This window comes from Jatropha curcas, chromosome 8, assembly GCF_041381405.1.
Source record: "Jatropha curcas cultivar XTBG-Jc1 chromosome 8, XTBG_Jcur_1.0, whole genome shotgun sequence".
Lineage (NCBI taxonomy): Eukaryota > Viridiplantae > Streptophyta > Magnoliopsida > Malpighiales > Euphorbiaceae > Jatropha > Jatropha curcas.
Genome location: NC_143158.1, coordinates 27,890,697 through 27,914,786, shown reverse-complemented (window position 1 = coordinate 27,914,786; position 24,090 = coordinate 27,890,697). Strand labels below are relative to the sequence as shown.

At 31.5% G+C, this 24,090-nt stretch overlaps 1 protein-coding gene and 1 long non-coding RNA gene across 3 annotated transcripts; one reads left to right on the top strand and one right to left on the bottom strand.

The window, feature by feature from the left end:
* Positions 1–55: 55 nt before the first annotated feature.
* On the bottom strand, positions 56–5,616 carry LOC149494483 (uncharacterized). Of its 2 annotated transcripts, XM_089724961.1 has the most exons (3): positions 5,461–5,616; positions 5,210–5,301; positions 56–1,258 (listed from the first exon to the last, which is right to left on the bottom strand). In XM_089724961.1, the coding sequence occupies exons 2-3, from the start codon at positions 5,294–5,296 to the stop codon at positions 386–388; spliced, it is 960 nt and encodes a 319-aa protein (XP_089581087.1). In that variant the 5' UTR covers positions 5,297–5,301; positions 5,461–5,616; the 3' UTR covers positions 56–385. The 2 variants fall into 2 exon arrangements, with proteins under 2 accessions (XP_089581087.1, XP_089581088.1); XM_089724962.1 differs by lacking the exons at positions 5,210–5,301; positions 5,461–5,616 and adding an exon at positions 1,519–2,208.
* Positions 5,617–13,735: 8,119 nt separating this feature from the next.
* LOC149494482 (uncharacterized) lies at positions 13,736–22,460 on the top strand. Its single transcript, XR_016322121.1, has 2 exons — positions 13,736–14,428; positions 16,699–22,460. It is a non-coding gene; the product is annotated as an uncharacterized LOC149494482 (long non-coding RNA).
* The last annotated feature ends 1,630 nt before the right edge of the window (positions 22,461–24,090 follow it).

Sequence of the window (24,090 nt, the reverse complement as noted above, 5' to 3'; positions counted from 1 at the left end):
TCTTGTTTCAATTCTCATATCTGCATTAAATTAAATTGAAGACTTGAAGACATACTGGAGCTTGCCACATATCTCGGCATCTGAAGGCAGCTTATTATTACATGACTGTGATGATATTACAACAACAGACTTATTCATCTAGTATCATATTTTTACAAAGATTACTCCACGCTACAAGTTTAGCAAGAAGTGCTGAGCTGCTACTTTATACATCTAACCTGTCGCTCTATCAAAGCAATGTCTGAATGAACAATCAGATAGTTACTTTTACAACATTTAAGCTAAGAGTCATTGTACGAACTTAGTGGTCTAGAAAGGTCAGAAAAGGGTAAATAGAGAAGAAGCTGGCATTAAACTACTCTATTTGGTGTTACCAACTCAAGGCTTAACCTTGTTTGTCATCACTGCCAGCTCCCCCATTCTGAACTAGTTCTCCCTGTGCCTTCTCGTTCACCACATCAACAACTGTAGACTTGGTTTTCTCATTATTGCCATTTGCTGTTTCTTTATCCTTTATTAGCTCTCCTTCAGAGTCAGGAATGATTCTGATCTGTTTCTCTTTGTCCTCTCCCTCAGCTTTGTACTTCTTCTCCTCATTGATGACTATGTTGGCTCTGTCCTGTTCCCCAGAACCATATTCGTTGGGTGCCGCAACATGTGGTTGCTCATCCTTTCCTTGAACCTTCTCATCCTCTACATTTTCCTTATTATTTTCAGATCTCTCTTTAGTGGGTGCAGGCTTTACTTCACCTTTTCCCTCTTCACTTTCTTTAGATTTATCAGCATCTTCTCCAACTTTAGTTTCTTCATTAGGAACTACTTCTGTTTTAGCATCAGTGTCTTGTGGTTTATCTTTGTTCTCTTCCTGATTTTCTTTTGCGTTCTCCTTTCTGCCTTTTACTTCTGCATCATCCTTTTCAGCTTTTCCTGCTTCCTGCATATGAATTTCTTTCATATCCTCAGCTCCTTCAGGTGCAAGCGCTGTTTCTTTGTTCTCCTTTTTAGAAGCTGATGATTTCCTGGTTCGTTTTTTTGGGGGTTCACTATCACGGGGTGGAGCTGCCTTTGCCTTCTCACTAATCCTTGTTGATCGCCTAGGGGTCTCACCAGTGCCCCAGTCAAAATCTGATGCAGCTGGACCACCAGGGTGCACTTTGAGGTACTGTTCCAACTGTCTTCTGGTAGTGATTTCCTCTCCTGTTGGGGCAGTAAATATGATCTCATTTTTCTTCAGGGTACCACTCTTCTTTGGCATGAACTGCATATGGAAAACAAATAGTCAAGCTGTGGCATCCATTGATGGGAACAGAGTATCAGAAATCAATAAATAGTACAACATTAATGAAAATCCTTTTTCAGTTTAGAATTTTCTAATTAAAAATTCTAGGCATGGAGATAGCTAAACAGAGACAACTACAGGTACTCCAAAGGAAAAAGGGTAAACAATAATATATTTATAATATTATACCCAGAAATATGGGGATCAAATCCTGTAAGTAAGCTAACTTGTCAAATTACCAAGGGGTTGAAAAATACTACAATTCGGCTGCTCAAAGTTAACTGGTAAACTTGAACAATCAGCAAACAGTTGCCTATCTATCCTCAACTTTCAAAAATCAGGCGTTACAGAAACCATAGCCTCCATTATGCGAAATACACCCAGTATCCAGCTAGGAATGATTATGCTTGCGCTACATAATCAATTGTTGCAGAATAGACTACACATTGGGAAAGTAAAATCAGAGGGGAAAAAATCAGAAACATGACAGTTGCAAGGCTACCCAACACTTGATATTAGAATGAATAAAAGGTTTGGATGACAAGAACTGGCAGATACAGAATGAGCATATTTATGGAAGGGAAGTCCTTTAAGATGGTTCAGAAAGTCCCCCTGCTAGTCTGCTTGGTGCCAAACGAATGAAGACAAGGAAGAAGTCCTTCAAAATGCTTTACAATGTAACGTCTACCGCAACAAAAAGTCATGTGCCTCAAGTAGAAGGAGACAAGAAAATGAACATCAGTGAAAGTACAGATGGATGCAAGAAAGCCAAAGACGAATTCAGCCTAGACAACTCAAAATAATGTTGCAGGATTTGGGTAACTGATTTCCATAGTGTTCAATATTTATGTTCTCTTTTCATTCTGAAACCATTTCTGTCAAGAACCAGCCACAAAATTCATTCTTCCTTCTATTTTCCACCCTAGCAGTTTTACCTCCAAGAAGTCCTTCGCTGCTGCAAAAAGTAGAGTCTTGCTTTTTTGATAATAACAGAAGGCAATCAGATAAATCATTAAATACAATTTTAATAATCCACAGAAGCTGAGCAGCAGTCTAGCACGCCAAGTTAATGATAATTCCCCAACTTTTCTTACCATCTTACTCCAACATTTAGTTCATATCACAAAGCAAAGATCATATTTCAACATGAATGCCCTTTCCAAACCGCAAAAAACAACCACCATATCTATCAAATAATGGAATTGTACTTCATAAGTTTCAAATTGACAACATAACCAACAAATTCATTGCATCTCAACAAACAACCTATTTAATGCAACCATTGGAATTCTAAAAATATTTCAAGAAAACAATGTCTGTTGGCAAGAGATAATAAAATAGTACTATGATCTTTTTAGCTATTGAATAGCAAAATTATGAAATCCAGACAAGATTATAAACTGCCCTAATCCATGCTGACAAACATTCAATAAAGATCAACAAAAGTGCAGTGCTTATGGACTTTGTTCGTTTAACAATGACTCCACATCCACGGCCAATTTCTATCAGAATTAATAACAAACAAAATATAATGACATTCTCTCCAAATACATCGTATTGCAAAAATGAAAAAAAAAAAATGTAAGAGCTTAAACAAGAATAACTGGGGAGATGATCTAACATCAGGACTGCAATAGGTAGCAAGTCTATCAATAATCAATCCCATATTATGCAAAGATTCCTCAGCAAGATTAATGCCCTGCCATTCATGTCTGAGAATATAGCACCGTAACACCGTGTTAATCTTCTAAAAGATTGCAATCATTGCATCATAAAATATGTATGAATACAAGATATGAACCAAAGACGAGTTTCTCATATTAAACACATATATTTTCTATTTTTGTATTTCTAATGAAGGGATTAAAAAAAAAATACTTCAATTGGAGAGATGATGAGAAATTTTGGCTAATAAAATCAAGTAAATCTCTCATTTGTCCTTTTTAACCTTTAATAAAGGATGTGTCTGACCATGTCTTAATTCAAGCCTTATCAAGCCAATAAAAGATAGAATAACAAACAACGCAAGAGAAGATGCCATGTTTCACAAGCAGAGGAAACTTATGTGAGTCTCAGCAAAATGTTCAGTAAAAACTTCAAAAGAAGCATAATTAGCAGCTTTTGATAAAATAAATTTGCAAGTGACAAAATATAACCCAAATATAATGGAAAATTATGGTGTGCCAAAAGTGGGGGGACTATTTGCTTCTGAAATCTGAACCATATAAATGAAGCGCTGAAGGTAGGAAAAAATCATTACAAGTCATTAGGAAATTAGAAAAAAAGCAAGACCAGTTATTTGAGCACAAAAATAGTTCCATTAAATTGCAAATCTAAACAACCTTCTAAAACAGACAAACGTGTTCCTATCTAATGTAACCAAAATGATTCATGTCTTTGACTTGAACAACTAAAATATACACTAACACAGTTATTTGAAAATAGGCTCACTACATATTACAAAAATAATTGGCAAGGAATGTCTAGACCAAGTTCAAGAATTTATTGAGACATGAATATACTATAAGAATATAGCTCGTACAATTATTTTGTTTGTGCTGGAATTTCATGATTTATAAAGAATATAAATTTTTACAAACTATTTCAGCCTAAGCACACTGGATCAATCCATCCATTTAGACAAAAGTATGCATGAGTTAAGAATTTGAGCACCTATATCACAGCTAAGAAATGGCTTAGAATAACTTAGGTTGTGAGAGGAAGCAAATTCATACAACGAAATGAACTTTATGCTATATATTATTAAATTCATTTTCCATGGTAAAGTGTGATTGAACAACATAAAATAAAATTTTAATGTCAAACAAGTTGCGGGCTTCATTCATCAGGGGCATAAAACAGACAACTAGAGAAAGAGCCCACATATTTATTTCCCATCAAAACTGATCTCTTTAGACAAAAACTCTCTTAGAAACTATAAGACATCGTAATGAAACTACTCAAGTGGTACAAGTCCTTTGAGCAGAGTCGACTAAATCACAATGATGAACAGGACAAAGTGCTCAGTGACTCGACCCATATCTAACACGATGAGAACCTTAAGTGCCAAACCAGAAACACAAAGGTAGAATCACTCAGAAACCAATGAAAATATATTTGTTTTTTTGAGATAAAACTAACAAGAATGTAAGAGCATTCTTATAAAATAATTTAAAACAAGTGAGCAAATACATTCACAAGTTTAACATCTTGAAAGTTAAAATCCCAAAACTAATTACTTTAGTCGCTGATTGCAATTAAAGTAACATCACATCCTGGTACTGACATTGACGGTAAAATCTATCACATTGCATAAAGTTCCATAAGTAAACCGCAAAAAATGCTATTACATTCCAAGTACCTGTAATTGCACTGCTTTCCACTTACAGTTTGTCTCCTTAAATTGGACATAACAACAGCTAAAAAGCTTTTCCAGTACCATTCACCTCGAAAAGGTAAAGGTAAAATCTGAAGCTGCTGCTAAAAAATTATAATATAATAGAAAAAGCCACAAATGACAAAAAAATTTAAATCAAACCCCTTCTTCCAACAACAAAACCCTAACTGATAAGGGTCACGTAAGTTCTAAAATTGAAGCCAGAAAACAAAAAAATGCAATGACAAAATTGAACAGAACTGTGAAGACAAACTAAGTAACCACAAAAAATCCAACACAATTTCCTCTACAGAGAAAATTACAAACAATTAATAGAAAACCCAAAAATCCGTAGCAACTGAATTCTACCAAAAATCCAAGAACTCAATTATAAATAATCCAGACAAACCACAAGCAACTGAGCCAAATTTACTAAAATTAAGTGCAAACACTACAAAATTAATGAAAGAAATCAGCAAATTGTATCTCTAAAAATGAAAAAGAAATATCCATCAACAGAGAATAAAAGGGAGAGAGAGAGAGAGAAAAGGCACCTTCTTTTTCCAGCCAGGAGGAGCAGGCAGCTCAAGAGAGAAATCCTCCTCTTTCAACAAACTCTCCTTCTCCACTGAATTTGCCATTTTACCTATCAAATTCAAAAATTTTCAAGACAATAAATACATACATACACATAATTAATAATAAACTAGCAAAGTAAGCTCTAGAGACAAACATAGAAAAAACCTTTCAAAAAAAGAAAAAAGAAACAGAGAAAAATAGAATAATAAAAAAAAAAAACTCGCACAAGTGTCTAGGAGTTTTATCCGTTTGGATTATCTCTTCCTTCTGTTTTCTTGCAAGAAAATGTAAAAGACAGACAACATGGCAACTGAAACACTGATATAACGAAACCAGGTGGACGCGACGACCCTTCGATCTCGTGCATTCTTGTGTTGGGTATTTTTAGCAGCATGACGGTGCGACCTTAGAACGACACCTGTCTCCGTTTGCACTAGTGGACGGTTCGGATTTTACCGGTCAGTATGTCCGTGGTAGTAATAGTATATTAACTCTTGAAACTGTTAAAAAAGGTTTTTTCTGTTATGGTTGTTAAAAGTTGAAAATAGGCTTTGTTTTTTCTTCCAAAAATTTAAAAAAAAAAAAAATGAAGTCCAATTTTAAAAATCCATTAATACATGTTTCACTTTTGGAGGGAAATCCTTTGACATGAATTTAGTGGGATAATTATAAATTTAGTGTTAAAATTTTTTTTTTAGTATTTAGCATTTTTTTTTTCATCTTAATGTATTTTTGGTCCATTTAGGTACAAAATGCACCTTACTGTAAATTTTTTTTGTAGTTTAATCACTTGATTTAAAAAATTTCCATATATACAATAAAATTTATAATTAATCTAATTTTTAATTTAAATTGATCATAATTACTCCAACAATGATTACCTCCTTAATTATATACCTCATTTACGGTCGTTGATTATGTGTTTATGAGATGGAATTGGACTTTATTTCTCTATTTTTTTAGATGATCTTCTTATTCCTTATTTAACCAATTTATAAAAATATTTTTTACTAAAAAAATTATTAAAAGAAATTCTTATTTAAGAATTACATTTTATTTTAATTTTTAAAGTAAATTAAAAAGTGACAAACTAAGATACCAATATTTATCCTAGCTATAAGTGTGCATATGTACAACTTAATAATATAATCAAATTTCTATTTTCCTTTTTCAATAAAAAAGAAAAAAAAAAGACGACGAAGAGGGCAAACCATTAGGCTTAGTTCTTAAAACTTTGCGTCCTTCCTTGCATGTATGTTTAAGCGTAACCATTAAATATAACTTCAACTTTGCGAGTTGTAACAATTATACTCTAAAACGAACTTAATCCCCCAAACACTATAAATTGTTTTTTTTTTTATTAATATTATACCCCAATTTCATTTTATTTTAGTGAAAATCAAACAAATAAAAATTAATAATTATGGGACCCACTTAACCCCATAGTTAAAATATTAAGGGTATTGATTACGAAGTTCCTAAGTTTTTGTCATTTGAAAAATATTAAAGGGTATTGATTATCATATAAAAGGTCAATATTTTTTAACCTAATATATTTTTTTCCTTTAAATATTTTTCGTCTATTGACTATTGAGAAGTTTGATTTGATTATTCTTGCTCGTAAAATCTCAAATTGCACTTGCAAACAAGGTAAAACTGGGATTAGACCAACCAACCCATCCAATAATGAAATTAGATTTGAAGAAATTTTGGCAGAATAGTAGTTTATTGTACCTAACAATTTTTTCTCTCCTTTACACCTAACTATTTTTATCTATATATAATCAAATTCAAATGTCTCAATTTCAAATTGCTTTGTCTAGTTACAAAATTTATGGATCACCTATTGGTTTGAGCCCAAGACCAACAAAGGCCCATAAAGAAATTGAGGGATGGGTTAAATGAAAAGTGAATGAAACTCTTTCATCAACCATTATCATTTTCATTTCAAGATTCAAAATTCAACATGATGAAGACACCAATATTGGGTTAGTGGTCCAACTATGGATAATTACATTTGAGCCCATATAACAACAGTTTTCTTGAAAATGTAAAAACATATTAATGAGTTGGAATATTCTTTTTCTCAGAACTCATAGCAATGATAAGTGAAAATTGAAAATTCAAGTAGCCTCAAGTCAAAACCAAGGCCCTATTGGAGGTCAACTAATAAACAATTATATCATCGCTTCCTCACCAATAAGAGACTAACAACAAAGAGAAAAGTTAATCAGGTAACGGTCTGGTTGATTTTGAGCAAGATGTCTTGAGTTTAAGTTTTCTCGACCATACTTATTTCTTGCTTATTGATCGGTTCATTTCTTAATCCAATCACCCGTTTATTTTAGCTTTTGACTTAAAATGTATTTTTTTTAATATAGTTTTAAGTACTTAAGGCTTTGCTTAGATGGAGTGAAGGAAATATTATATTTTAGAATGATTAGTTTTTTTCCTAAACTACATTTTAAAAGATATTAAAATAAAAAGTTTATGATGATTAATTTTTATTATATTTTATTTAAAAAATAGTGAACACTTTAAAATAGCATAAATAATATAGAAAAATAAGTATTTTTAACCCTTCCTAAACCCCCAATTTGAAGGGATGAAAAGGGAGGGTTTTATCATATTATTAAATTACCTTTCTAAAACCCTCTCATTTCTCAAACCTTCTTCCCAATTCCCAAACAACTTAGGAACTTTACCCCACTTTACCTTACCACCAAAATGATAATATATAAAACTATTATATCTTCATTTTACATTTTTAACAGCAACTGCTATCAAATTTTACTAGAACACCAATATTTATTAACTAATCGCTATCAGTCATCAGCTATTAACAATCGATTCAGCTATCAGCTAGTATGAACAGTTGAACCAAACGGGCTCTATATTATCGGTTAATGAATACATAAAAGTACTTTCATTCTCACAATGATCAAAAGAGATATATTGATTAAATAGAAAGTCTAATGGTTTGCTAAGTGGAAAAAAATATTGATATTTTTGGAAATTATTAGAATAATAAAATCCTATACTAAATTAAAGATTACTTTTAAAATAAATAGATAGTGAGAAGTAAATGGAATTTTATTTATGACTTTTAACTTATAAATAGTTTTTTTTTTTAAACTTATAAACCAAATTAAATATTATTCTACTCAAAAATAAATTTGGCAGATTTATAAGTCAGAACAGAAAATCCTTTAAAAAAAATAAAAACTATTTTTAACCATCAATAAAAGAACATCGTGGTCCTAAAATTTCAGCAAGGGATTAAAGACGGGGCCCATGTGTATGTAAGTGACCCAAATAATAAGGGGTGGGCTAGTTTGGAACATGCAAAGAAATCAATTACAAAGGTCATACGTTGGTATTATGTTGCTTTGTACTATGCTATTTTCCCTTTACTCTTGGGACACTAATCACTAATCTCTTGTTATTTTCACACTTTATTTTTGGCCGGTGTCCTATTTATTTAGGTTTGAGGACTATTAGGTAAAATAGACCGAACCGAACCGAATTAATTTTGTTTAATTTTATTAACTCTTCGATTTGATTTATACAGGAAAAACCAAAATAGTAATCAAAAAAAGAAAAAATTATTGTAGGGAAGATCCCGGGGAAAAATAACTTAACACTATGAAAAGCTTATCTTCATGCATGAAATCCCTTATCTCCATAAGCAGCTTTGGTTCTATGGGAGAGTCTTTTAGGGTATGGAACCCTATTCGCGTTCTAATTAATTAGAAGGGATGATATTGAAAAAAATTACTATTTTATAGATAAAATGAAAAATTTCTATATTTTATAAAGTAAATTAAAAAAAATTAAAATTGGAGGAGTTCTGCCGTTGCTTGCTTATGTTGATGCTCGAAACAAATGGGTTCAGGTTGAAATTAGGTCGCTCTGATATTATGATATCATGTTAGAAACCTTGAGATAAATTTGAAAAAGCCACACCTTAAAGAGTAGCGGTTGAGGTATAAAATTTTGACACCATAATAAAATTTATGGGCTCCAACACATGTACACTGTCCATCAACTTTAATAGAATTATAGATGCAACAGAGGAATTGAACTGGACCTTTCAAAGAAGAAGATAATACCTAGATTGCATGCATATTCGTAGCTAGCTAGGCATTAATATGTACTATTATCTATATAATCGGTGGGTTTTTAAGTTGAGGACAAGCAGAGTTGGGTATCATAAGGAAACAATCTTCACATGACACACATGACATGAAGAACTTTCTTGCTTCAATATATGCCCATTTTGATCCATCACCATCATCTTTCAGACCTCAACTATATATCTTTGAATTAGTATGTTCTATATTTTCTTTGAAGCTTGTCCTCTCCTATATTGGTTTCTTCATGTATTGCAAATTCTAAACTGGTATCCATATATATATATATATATATATATATATATATATATATATATATATATATATATTGCAAGTTTGCTTTGATGGGTCATAATAATTTTTTGTATTCATGTGCTTAAATCAGACAAAATGCAAAGAGACTACGAAAATATGGAGCCTGGGCTGGCTTATGATGAAGTCTAACCATTACCACCAAAATGACTAGAACAACTCACTTTTGGGTTGTTGGTCTAAGTCTTTCGTCACTTAATTTTTAAGTAACTTATTAAGTAAATTGACTATACTACCTTTAATTTGTCTAAATTATAATAAATTATTCAAAATTATTAATTATATACTGAGGGAAAAAATGAAAAAAATAATTTATTATTTATGACAAGTATTTGAGAATGGAATGAGCATATATCGGATAGAAAAGAAATTGAATCAAACGACTTTGAAGTTGCATACAACTATTTCCCAATATGAAAGAAAAGAAAGTTGGCCCTTTCGTTTCCCATACAAATAATATAGCAGCATTGAGTATATGATACATTTATTGCAATCTTGGATTGGTAGGTAAGGGCTCCACAAGAGAAAAGAGAACGACATAACATAAAATGGGTTTCAATTAGATTATCTACCGCCAAATGATCACATAAAGGCAGAGAGAGTAGGACCAAATATGCATGTTTAGTGATTTGTTACTTCATATGCATAGTTACTAATTAATGTTAATAATAAAGAATGCACTTTTCCTATTCTTGATTTTTTTTTTTTTTTTATGCCATTGATTAACTATAGCTAAGGATATGATTAGATTCTCATCTAATACTTATAATTTCTTTAATCGACAAATACTTTTGGCACAGTATGTGCCAAGCACAACCACCATACAATGTGGTGAAAAACGGTAATACCGTGTTAATGATATGAGGATGCAGAGTGTTGCTGATGTCATAATTATTATATTAAGATTATTATAGTCAATTTAAAGAGATTGTGTTTAGCACAACTTGTGCCATTTAGGACTGTTCTTCTTTAATATTGTTCTAACTATTTAATGTGTGTTGCTGCTTGACCGACATGGTTCAATATGTATATAAGGTGTATGCATAATTAAATCCTATATTTCCTCAAGAATTTAAATTAATATTCTAAAAGAAAAAAAAAAGGAAATTTATAAATATCTACACTATATAATAATTTTAAATTGTCTTCAACATTGAAGTTGAGATTTCTAAAATATAATTTTATGCTTAACTAAAATCTAAATTTACTTTTATTTAAAGTTCTTATAAGTAAAGCATTTTAAGTTTCATCCTAAAAGCAAATTTTATACTAAGTTCTAATTGATATATTAAATATGATATTTTCTTTAACAACAATTTAAAAATAAAACAAGATATTTGTTTTCTTAATACCAATTGCCCTAAACCAAGCACTAGCTAAGGTAGCATAGTCTTCTGTTTTTATGTTACATTGATTTAAAAAGAAAGAAAATAGAATTGTTTATAAAAATTTTAACTTTTTTCCAAGTAGATTTGATTTGAATTCATAGTTTTGAGTTATGATGTAGACTTATAAACAAATTGACAAAGAAAGAAACACCAATCCTCTTTTCTTTGTTAACACTTGCCTCTATTGATTGATTGGCTTGTAAAAAACTAAAAACAAAAGCAACCCTTGTTTCTTTTTCTCTCAAGCAACTATCTAAATCAAAGGATACCCACAAGAAATTCTGATTTTATATATATAAAAAGTAAAAACAACAAACAACCCACATGGGAATTTCATTTCTTTTCCTCCCTAATTAATAAAAAATAAAAAAAAAAAAGAAAAAGAAAATGTGTTCTTCATCCATAGGACTGTTTTGCTGTCTAGCTAGAAAGGTGAAGAAACATTTCATGGATAGCTCTCTCTCTCTCTCCATCTTTTTATTATATGTGTCTAGCATGGATAAAGACAGCTACTCTCTTCTAGACGTTATTAAAAGAGAATGAACATTACTTTGAATTTATGGTCATATTTTCCAGCGGAGAATTAATTATTAAAAGAGAAAAAAGAGAGATTGTGTAGGCAAAAACTCATCGAAGAAATAATAGAATGGAATCATCTTTATATTTATTTATTTTTAATGATTATATATATATAAATCATAGCATTACTGTTTAGAACTGTAGCTCCTAAAGGAAACTTTTGGGCTATGAAATGGCACAGCAAATGCTACCCACGGCCAAAAATTAGCTACACTACACAGTTTGTGACAGAGCCTCCATTGAATGCCATTTCTGACTCTCTTTCTTTCTTTCTTTCTTTCACTGTTTAATTAGTTTGAGCATAGCAGTAATATTAGACGTGCGTGCAAGTTGTTAATGTTTAAGAAAGAAAAGAAAAAGAAATGTACACACCTTTCAAGATCTCTATTGATTTCTGGCTGGTGCAGTCTGCTTGAGGGCCACAATTTCATTTTACTCTTTTGAAGTTATTTTCATTTTGTTTTCTTTTTTCTTTTTTGTATAAGATAATATGTTTGATGAACTCTATTGTATTACAATGTAATAAAAAACATTGCAATTATAATATTTATACTAAAAACATTTTTAATTACGTTATATTATTTCTTATTTCGACTCAATAAATATATGTAAGAGTTTATTTATATTTATCATTTAAAATACGAACTGCTTTGAAATTAATTACCTTAGAAATTGTCCTGTATTACTTATTAGTGGTGAAAAAAAATGAAGAGATGAGTTTTTATGTTTTAAATATATCATCTAATTTAATAATAAGGGCTTGTTTAGTTTAGGGTTCCAAACCAGAATAGTCGATAACGGATAACTGTTAATTTATGAATGTTGATGTTTGGTAAATTTTTTATAGTGATTGCTATTAAAATATAAAATAGTCATTGAGGGCAATGATCATCTTTTAATTCATAAAGACATAATTGTTTATATATATATATATATATATTAATTTTAATGTATCAGTAATTATTTTTTATGAGTTTAATGAAGTCAAAATATAATATAAATATAAATCAGTTATCCACTTGTTTAAAAAAAACTACAAAAATCAACAAGATATTAGTTAAGGCGGTAAGCGACCTCAACTCCCATAAATTTGATTCATGGGAAGCGCAATTTTGCTAAGAGGTAAAAAAAATATTTACGCTTTACGGTCCAAGATGGATTAGATTATATTAAAAAAATTGAGAATATTATCAGCTAGTTGAAAAGTAAATTATGTGCTAAGAACTTATCATCATTTACATTCCTTGCAAATAATAATAATAATAATAATAATAATAATAATAATAATAATAATAATAAATTAGCACTTCATATATTAGGCTTAGACGAGTATATTTTATAAATAATAATCATCAATCACTAGTTATAAGCTATCACCAACCAAGCTCTTTATTTTAATTTTTTTTTTCATTTTCCATATATTATTTATTAAATCTCCAAAAATAAATAAATAAAGCAGCATCAGCTAGCATATGACTAAATAAGATTGAGGTGTTGTACTTTCTTAGTCCCTTTCAATAAATAAATTAAAATTTGTTATAAGAATAAGAGTACGTCTATGGCTGCTTTGGCGTATGGCCACTACTAATGGAAATGCCACTGATTTTTTATATGTCAACTATTTTATGGATGGGCTAGCTTTATCTTATCCAATAATTAACTTTTACATATAAATATTATATAAAATTTTTAATATTTAATTTCATATTGTATAAGTTATAATTAAAGAGTTGTTAAAATTGAAATTATACAAAATAATGATTATAGAATGGATTGAACGTTATTGATTTTGTGTAATTAATAGCATCTTTAACAAGTACTACTTTTGTATTTCAGGATATATTTGAATATAATGAACATATTTAATTAATAAAAAAATTAATTTGCTGATAAAAAAACGTCTAAGATTTTTAAATATCTTGAAAAACATTTTTTAAAAATAGAAAAATAGCAGCCTTAACTTTAAGTCAACATGCCAAAAAAAAAAAAAAAAAAAAAAAAAAAAAGAGCCAATGGGAGTATCAATTGAATTTATAATGCGTTCAACTATTTACCAAATACTAAATGATAATATTTTATAATCGAACATTTAGATTAAGTCAAAACACTACCTCTGTGAAACGACCCGAAAATTTAATTTCGTAGAATTTTCATTTAAAAACTAAATTTTTTATTTCAACCAATGAGATTATACCAGCTAATATTTTATTATTGCTAAACTGGACCCATAAACCAATTCAATTTTTCGAAAACCAAGTGGAAAACTCAAAAACCAAGCAAATCGAGCCAAATCATTAAATTAGACCAAACCGGTTCGAATCGAACCGGAATGGTCTAGAAGCCCCAGATTTTTTTTTTTTTTTCCTTTCTTTTCTTTTTCTTTTCTTCTTCTTCCTCGTTCCAGCGTCGACCTCACCTGGCCCTCTCCTCCTCCCGTTTTTTTTTTTATCACCGGAGACCAGCGCCACGCCATGCTGTCGCCTCCACGCCGCAGCGGATTCCGGCCTCCCTTCCTCTCTCCTCTTTCATTTCTGGCGCACGCAGAAGGCGCAGGAGAGCCGCGACTTCCTTCGATCGGGAAACCGCGTCGAGTCTCCTGCTCCTCGACTTTCCGGCGACACCAGCTCATCACAGGCCCTCTCCTCATCTCTAGCATTTCTCCAGCCACCATCCTATTCATTTCCGACCAAGTTAGCATCGACAGGATTGGCTTTTGAACAAAGGAGCTGCTGCCGATTGTTTTAACCAGAAAATTTCGATTTCCGGCGTGTATCGCAGCTGGGTAAGTCAATTTCCAACCTTCATCAATTTAGTTTATGAGCTCCTTGATTAAAGATGAAGGTTTTGAATCATGAATAAAACTATTGCATAAACCTAGACCCTAGCTCCTGCTGTCATACATTTTTTTAAAAGGAAAAATTTGATTCTCTAATTTAGTTTAAATTATTAGCTAAGTTAATGGATAAGTTTAGCATGAACAAGGGAATTTTAGTCAAGAATAGATATAGCATGATTATGACAGCAACATTATCGCTAGTACTTGATCTATTGCAGGAATTTATAAATTTAGCTACTGTTTAGGCGAATGTGAATAGAAATTTTGAATTTTTGCTCTTGAAATCGGTATATAAATGATTCCTATATTGGGATGGTTAGATTATTACGTTTATTATAAATCCTTGTGAAGAATTAAGCATTCTTTAGGTAAAAAAAAAAAAAAAAATAATAATAATAACTAGTTAGCTATATGGTCAAGTTCTCGATATCCTAGGAAGGAGGAATTGAATTGTTTCCAGTTTGAATGAGTAATAAACTGAATTTTTATTAAAAAAAAAAAAAAATGTGCAAAACCTGGGGATATATTATGGGTACTAAATTGAAAATCTTGAATTCTTTGAGCTAGCAGTAATTATTTAGTTGATTTCTTGAATTATAGTGTTTGGGATGAATATGCGAAGTCATAAACCAAGTTCTTAATGCGATATGAGCTCAAGTTTAAAAAAAAAAATATATATATATATATATATTTTTCTTGGGCACAGTAGCTATTTCAGGTACTTCGTACCATTTTAAATAATTGGTATGGAAACAGATGTATGTATATATAGTTATATTTTCAATACTCTTATGTTGGTTAGTGTTGGTTACTGCTTGATAGCAATATTCTTGCAAATTTAACGATTCAATTGTAAAACTCTTTAGCTATATCTAGAAGTGGTATCTTTATGTCAAGACGGAGAAATTTGTGAAGCTTTAGTTATATGTTTAAGTTTCGAGCTGGGCTATCTAGTAGAAGTATTTATTAAATTGTAATTTAATTGAAATGTTAGTTCTTAATAGTTAGTCTAGAACTTTAATAAATATTTAATGATATTTTACATAACTTAAGCAAAGAATTATTGATAACATTCCTAGATTAGTTGAAAGTATTTTAATTTGTAAATTATGGTTGATTGGTGTTATACTATTGGAGGCGGATGGGTTGTGTGTATTGATTGAGAAATATATAATAATACTGTGTTATCTAAACAGGTGGATAGTCCAAATTATAGGGGAGGTGCTGCCGAAATTTCGTTAGAACTTAAACTAGTTTTAATTAATAACATAATTAAAAAAGTTTATTTAGATTAATTCTATAACCTAATGCATAATAAATAGAGTGCTCTAATTATTTATTTATTATCTTTATTATTCATTTAATTATTTAAGTATTTAATTATTTTCATTGTTATTGTTTATTATCATCATTTATTTTATTGTTGTTGTTTATTGTTAATGGTATTTATTTAATTATTTAATTGCATTTGAGAATGGATGTCTCATTGTGCATTGCATTACGATGTTCAACTGATCAATATGTCTGCATTTGATTGCAATGTTTGATTAATTGTGTTGTGAAAATGCTATGCTTTGTTTGTGTGGAATTGGGATGAAGTGGACCACCATGGGTTTGTGAGGACGGTCTGTGATATGAATCCTGAATACGATATGATATTTGACCGTCGGCCGGGAAAATGGGAGATCGGCGCCCCCGTGTGCACCTGATGATATGGATTGTATGGAAAACCACAGAATGGCTTCTTGTTGTTGCGCACCTGATAATCTAGATTTGATTGTAGCCCGCAGGGTGGCCTCCTGTTGTGAGCACTTGATGATCTAGATTAGATGGAGACCACCGGGTTGCCTCCTGTTGGTATGGAAAAGAAAAGAGAGAGTGGAAAAACAATGAGAGGACTGGTCAGTGAGGATTAGACCAGTTGGCCGTATGGGGGATCGGCTCCCTGGTGCACATGTACGAGAGGGCGAGCCATGTGTGAGGACGGCTCATTGGGGTTTCAGGTGGTGCCACTGACTAATTACCACTTGCTTGATTACTTGAAGGTGACATTACGTGTGAGTGCTGGTATGTGCCATTTGTGTGACTGGCTGCGTGAGCATATAACTAGTCGGATGACTAGATTGAAATGTTTACATATTTGTGTGACTGCGTGTATTGTGCAATAATTATTACTCCTTAGAAAACTCACATGTCTTGTTTGATTTTTTTTTCAGGAAGTAAGTTTTTCTTTAATTCGATTTAGGCTATGTTTCTTCGGCGCAGGGCAATAGAGAAATTTTCCTAGTTCCATAATTATTTTACTATGTAATTATGTGTATAAAAAGCCATGTATACCGAACAGTTAGTGACTCCGCAGTTGTAAGATTTATATATATTTAGTCGTGTATTAACATAGACAAATTAATCCTGTAAGCCCATATTAGAATGTGATGTATTGTAAATTGGGCCCGAACTATGGAATGCTGTAGGAGATAAACTTGGGCCGAGAAATAATAAAATATTGAGGTTTATTTTTCATAATCATATGGGCTGAATGTTGAAATTTATACCGAGATAATAGATTCTAGTGTTTCAGGCTGACTACGGGCCTCGGGGGCCTTAAGCTTACCTGGGCCCTAGTGCCGGTCCGGCCCATGGAATCGGGTCGTGACAAAGTTGGTATCAGAGCTTAGGTTAGGGTTTTAGGATACAACTGCGGAGTATAAGAATTTTCTTTATGTTGGGATCGGCCGTAACCAACATAAGGAAGGAAACTTTGTGATTTTCCTCTCTAGGGATGGTGGACGCACTAGACCCTATGAGGTGGGAAAACCCACACCTATTGTGTAGATCAATAGACTATAGAAGAAGTAATTTAAGGTTTGAAGTGAAAGCAGTAGACAATAAGATAAATCCATCGCAATACCTATAGGGGCTAGAGTTGGTATCAACCCTTAGGTTAGGGAATAGAGTAATACTTGATGGTAGTGGATTGGCCTGATCACCCAGTACACTACTTTTCATGTGAGCTCTATTCCTACAGTGAATAGGATAGTATAGAGAATAAATAGGTTTTTCATTTGTATGGCGGATTGATGAACGGTAGGTGATTAGGAATCGGTATTTTAGTATTCAGCCCGGCTACTGAATTTCTTTAGAAGTTATTCAAAAGATACTCTTTTTATTGTTTTATTTACTTGATAATTGATGATTAAATTTAAAACCCCATTTTAATTTTGAATTCAAATTGTGTTATGATAAATAATTTGAAATTGATTATTTATATAGAAAATTATTTTTTTGAAAGTTGTCTATTTATATCACGGGGCCAATTGAATTAGATCATAAAATAAAATGCTTATAAGGATAGTAAAATTTGAAAGAAGATTGGAAAAAGAAGAATAAGACTGGTGGTGATAATAATAAGTAAGTAGACAGTTAGTAGTCAAGTTGAGAACATGAACGCTGGAAATGTTGAGTAGCCGATTTTGGTATAGGAGTTAAGTGGCGATTAGATTTGGAATATAGGACTATTTAATGTGTAAAAGAGAAAGATAACATTAAGAATGAACTTGAATAGTTTAAGGGTATAAGGAATTTTATTAGTATTGATGAGTATTAGGTAAGTAGTGAATAGTGATGATTAGTAGTATGAAAGAAACCAAGTAGACAATTAATTAAGAAGAATATTTAATCTCCTTAGGATGAACTAATAGCAACATTAGTGGAATGAAAAGTTATTAGAAATATAAGAGCTAAGAGAGATGAAAGGTGTTATTATGAAAGTCAATTAGATGATAAGTTTTAGGGTAACTTGAGAGATTAAGTTAAAGCGAAAGTGATAGTTGAGTTGAAAGCATTAAAATCCTTGTAGAGGCATGATAACTGGTGATGCAATGAGATCATTAGTTTAGGAACTATCTAATAGTTGCACCAGTCTATAGTAAGAATATTATAGGGGAAGTAAGACTTATATAGGTAAGAACCAAGAGAGTGAGCTCAAGTCGCCCTGTGATACTAAAAGACAATGAAAGTTACAAGACGATTTTTCTTAAAAGTTTTAAATTAAAGAAATAGTTTTCGAACTTTTGATTAAACAAAGATGTAGTAATAACATATGTAAACTAAATGAGTTAATTCTTATTATAAGTAAATCAAATTTCAATTATTTTTAGTTTTCGTAAGCTATGTATTTAATCCTTACCAATATATTTTGCTTTCATAGAATGTGTGTTTTGGTTAGATTGATGGAAAAGCCTTCTGACATTACCATTGTGTATTTTCAACTTTATTGGAACATGGTTTTCATGGACAAATATGTAATAAAATTTAATTTTTCAAATAAAATTAAATAATCTTGAGAAAAATATGTATTATTATTATTATTATTACTATTATTATACATGTTACTGCTAAACTCGGTTTTATTGAACGACTTTCTAAGGATTTCAGTAGCTGACTGATAATAGAAATTGGAGGTTATAGTAATAGACTTAAGTTTCCTGTGAGTTTTAATCAAGTGACAATAGATGTAATAGATGGTTGAACGAATACATTCTGAGTGTGATGGAACCTTGTTTACTAGTTTAAGCGGTTTGAATTATCATGAAACCTCTCATTCATTTATTCTTGAATGTCAATCAAATGATAATTTGTTTGTTAAGTATCCTTACATGCCTTCTTTTCTAGTTGCATTCCTATTTCTTGCTCATTTCTAAAATTCGAGGACGAATTTTTATAAGGGGGGGAGATTGAAACGACCCGAAAATTTAATTTCGTAGAATTTTCATTTAAAAACTAAATTTTTTATTTCAACCAATGAGATTATACCAGCTAATATTTTATTATTGCTAAACTGGACCCATAAACCAATTCAATTTTTCGAAAACCAAGTGGAAAACTCAAAAACCAAGCAAATCGAGCCAAATCATTAAATTAGACCAAACCGGTTCGAATCGAACCGGAATGGTCTAGAAGCCCCAGATTTTTTTTTTTTTTTTCCTTTCTTTTCTTTTTCTTTTCTTCTTCTTCCTCGTTCCAGCGTCGACCTCACCTGGCCCTCTCCTCCTCCCGTTTTTTTTTTTATCACCGGAGACCAGCGCCACTCCATGCTGTCGCCTCCACGCCGCAGCGGATTCCGGCCTCCCTTCCTCTCTCCTCTTTCATTTCTGGCGCACGCAGAAGGCGCAGGAGAGCCGCGACTTCCTTCGATCGGGAAACCGCGTCGAGTCTCCTGCTCCTCGACTTTCCGGCGACACCAGCTCATCACAGGCCCTCTCCTCATCTCTAGCATTTCTCCAGCCACCATCCTATTCATTTCCGACCAAGTTAGCATCGACAGGATTGGCTTTTGAACAAAGGAGCTGCTGCCGATTGTTTTAACCAGAAAATTTCGATTTCCGGCGTGTATCGCAGCTGGGTAAGTCAATTTCCAACCTTCATCAATTTAGTTTATGAGCTCCTTGATTAAAGATGAAGGTTTTGAATCATGAATAAAACTATTGCATAAACCTAGACCCTAGCTCCTGCTGTCATACATTTTTTTAAAAGGAAAAATTTGATTCTCTAATTTAGTTTAAATTATTAGCTAAGTTAATGGATAAGTTTAGCATGAACAAGGGAATTTTAGTCAAGAATAGATATAGCATGATTATGACAGCAACATTATCGCTAGTACTTGATCTATTGCAGGAATTTATAAATTTAGCTACTGTTTAGGCGAATGTGAATAGAAATTTTGAATTTTTGCTCTTGAAATCGGTATATAAATGATTCCTATATTGGGATGGTTAGATTATTACATTTATTATAAATCCTTGTGAAGAATTAAGCATTCTTTAGGTAAAAAAAAAAAAATAATAATAATAATAACTAGTTAGCTATATGGTCAAGTTCTCGATATCCTAGGAAGGAGGAATTGAATTGTTTCCAGTTTGAATGAGTAATAAACTGAATTTTTATTAAAAAAAAAAAAAAATGTGCAAAACCTGGGGATATATTATGGGTACTAAATTGAAAATCTTGAATTCTTTGAGCTAGCAGTAATTATTTAGTTGATTTCTTGAATTATAGTGTTTGGGATGAATATGCGAAGTCATAAACCAAGTTCTTAATGCGATATGAGCTCAAGTTTAAAAAAAAAAAATATATATATATATATATTTTTCTTGGGCACAGTAGCTATTTCAGGTACTTCGTACCATTTTAAATAATTGGTATGGAAACAGATGTATGTATATATAGTTATATTTTCAATACTCTTATGTTGGTTAGTGTTGGTTACTGCTTGATAGCAATATTCTTGCAAATTTAACGATTCAATTGTAAAACTCTTTAGCTATATCTAGAAGTGGTATCTTTATGTCAAGACGGAGAAATTTGTGAAGCTTTAGTTATATGTTTAAGTTTCGAGCTGGGCTATCTAGTAGAAGTATTTATTAAATTGTAATTTAATTGAAATGTTAGTTCTTAATAGTTAGTCTAGAACTTTAATAAATATTTAATGATATTTTACATAACTTAAGCAAAGAATTATTGATAACATTCCTAGATTAGTTGAAAGTATTTTAATTTGTAAATTATGGTTGATTGGTGTTATACTATTGGAGGCGGATGGGTTGTGTGTATTGATTGAGAAATATATAATAATACTGTGTTATCTAAACAGGTGGATAGTCCAAATTATAGGGGAGGTGCTGCCGAAATTTCGTTAGAACTTAAACTAGTTTTAATTAATAACATAATTAAAAAAGTTTATTTAGATTAATTCTATAACCTAATGCATAATAAATAGAGTGCTCTAATTATTTATTTATTATCTTTATTATTCATTTAATTATTTAAGTATTTAATTATTTTCATTGTTATTGTTTATTATCATCATTTATTTTATTGTTGTTGTTTATTGTTAATGGTATTTATTTAATTATTTAATTGCATTTGAGAATGGATGTCTCATTGTGCATTGCATTACGATGTTCAACTGATCAATATGTCTGCATTTGATTGCAATGTTTGATTAATTGTGTTGTGAAAATGCTATGCTTTGTTTGTGTGGAATTGGGATGAAGTGGACCACCATGGGTTTGTGAGGACGGTCTGTGATATGAATCCTGAATACGATATGATATTTGACCGTCGGCCGGGAAAATGGGAGATCGGCGCCCCCGTGTGCACCTGATGATATGGATTGTATGGAAAACCACAGAATGGCTTCTTGTTGTTGCGCACCTGATAATCTAGATTTGATTGTAGCCCGCAGGGTGGCCTCCTGTTGTGAGCACTTGATGATCTAGATTAGATGGAGACCACCGGGTTGCCTCCTGTTGGTATGGAAAAGAAAAGAGAGAGTGGAAAAACAATGAGAGGACTGGTCAGTGAGGATTAGACCAGTTGGCCGTATGGGGGATCGGCTCCCTGGTGCACATGTACGAGAGGGCGAGCCATGTGTGAGGACGGCTCGTTGGGGTTTCAGGTGGTGCCACTGACTAATTACCACTTGCTTGATTACTTGAAGGTGACATTACGTGTGAGTGCTGGTATGTGCCATTTGTGTGACTGGCTGCGTGAGCATATAACTAGTCGGATGACTAGATTGAAATGTTTACATATTTGTGTGACTGCGTGTATTGTGCAATAATTATTACTCCTTAGAAAACTCACATGTCTTGTTTGATTTTTTTTTCAGGAAGTAAGTTTTTCTTTAATTCGATTTAGGCTATGTTTCTTCGGCGCAGGGCAATAGAGAAATTTTCCTAGTTCCATAATTATTTTACTATGTAATTATGTGTATAAAAAGCCATGTATACCGAACAGTTAGTGACTCCGCAGTTGTAAGATTTATATATATATTTAGTCGTGTATTAACATAGACAAATTAATCCTGTAAGCCCATATTAGAATGTGATGTATTGTAAATTGGGCCCGAACTATGGAATGCTGTAGGAGATAAACTTGGGCCGAGAAATAATAAAATATTGAGGTTTATTTTTCATAATCATATGGGCTGAATGTTGAAATTTATACCGAGATAATAGATTCTAGTGTTTCAGGCTGACTACGGGCCTCGGGGGCCTTAAGCTTACCTGGGCCCTAGTGCCGGTCCGGCCCATGGAATCGGGTCGTGACACTCTGTTACTGATAGTGCTCGGTATTGTAGTATTTAGGATTTGAAGGAGCGGATTATAAAACATTACTCCTATGTTCGATGAAATACTAATTAAATAATTGATAACTATTAAAATAATTAATTTTATCGATCAAAACCCTAACTGCCGAAAAGACAAATGCCTAATTAACCGGCATCTTGATCAATTTTGAATATATAATTCCTTCAACATTTACCAAATACTCATCATCTGTTCATTGCAGTTGTTGGTTCTTGCCCATTTTTAACAAAATGTTCACAATAATTTAAAAAAAATACAAAATTAAAAAGCAAAATTATAGGTTTATTTGTGAAATTGCAATATATATTCTATAGTACGTAAGCATATATTGTTTAAATGAAATTGGAATTTTGGTTGATGGGTCAATTTATATCTTCCAAAGGTATGTGGAGATGCTGCAATGTTCCCACTATTTTTAGCAAGCTATATCGAAATACTAATTTTGTACTTAGATGCTATTCCACATGCACATGCATATGTGCTCTTCTAAAATAAGAACCCATCATGTGATGATATGCCATATTTTAATTCTTGTATTTGAATGCTTCCACATGTCCATTAACTAATTTCATGAGCAAAAAAAAACTTCAAACACTCAAAGAAAATTCTTCAAAATTAGGAAAAATAATTCATTTTTTAATTGAATTATGGATTTTTCTTTTAGCTCATTTACGCGGCTCATATTTGATTTCCGCTCAACAACTAATTAGTTAAAAGTATTTGGATAGATCTTTAATAAACAGAATAGAGCAAATAGAAGTCTCAATCAATTACTTTCTATCAATTATATTTATATAATGCGTTAAAATGACAAAATATATTCTCGTAATAATAATAATAATAATAATAACATTATATTATGTTTTAATAAAAATAAAAAGGCAAATCTGGATTATGGGAGAAACATTAAATATAAAAAATTGAAATTAGTAAATATATATGTGTGGAGGGTTGATGAGTATTTATTAGTATACCAGACATGGAAAAGGACCTAAGCTAAATGCAATACTCAATCCACAAAGAAGAGATCCTAATAATGTTGTGCTTTTATCCATCTTCTCTTGTGTCCTTATGTTTCATTTGCTTTTATTGTCCTTGTCGTCTTTCATATCTCTAATCCTAATTAATTACTAGATAATTAATTATCATTATCTTATATTTTTCTTAATTTATAATTAATTTTATTTTTCCCCTTTTTTATTAATTTATTGTTTCAACAAGCTTGCAATTTTTTTTTTTATATTTGGATGCAATTTTTTTGAATTCTGTCTCTAATTTACAGTTTCTTTTTATTTAACTCCACAAGCTTGCAATTTTTTTTTTCTTGCTTCTGAATTATGTGATTGATCAAAGATTTTTATTCAAAAAGGCAGCATATAAACAACTAACATATCCTCTTTTACAATTATTTCAGATGCTATACATATAAATAAGCATAAAGAGGAATAAATTATCTGG

Coding starts and splice junctions, on each gene's coding strand:
- LOC149494483 (XM_089724961.1), bottom strand. CDS start 5,296: ATGGCAAATTCAGTGGAGAAGGAGAGTTTGTTGAAAGAGGAGGATTTC. Junction 1,259..5,209: donor CTCCTGGCTGGAAAAAGAAG/GTGCCTTTTCTC, acceptor TTCCATATGCAG/TTCATGCCAAAGAAGAGTGG.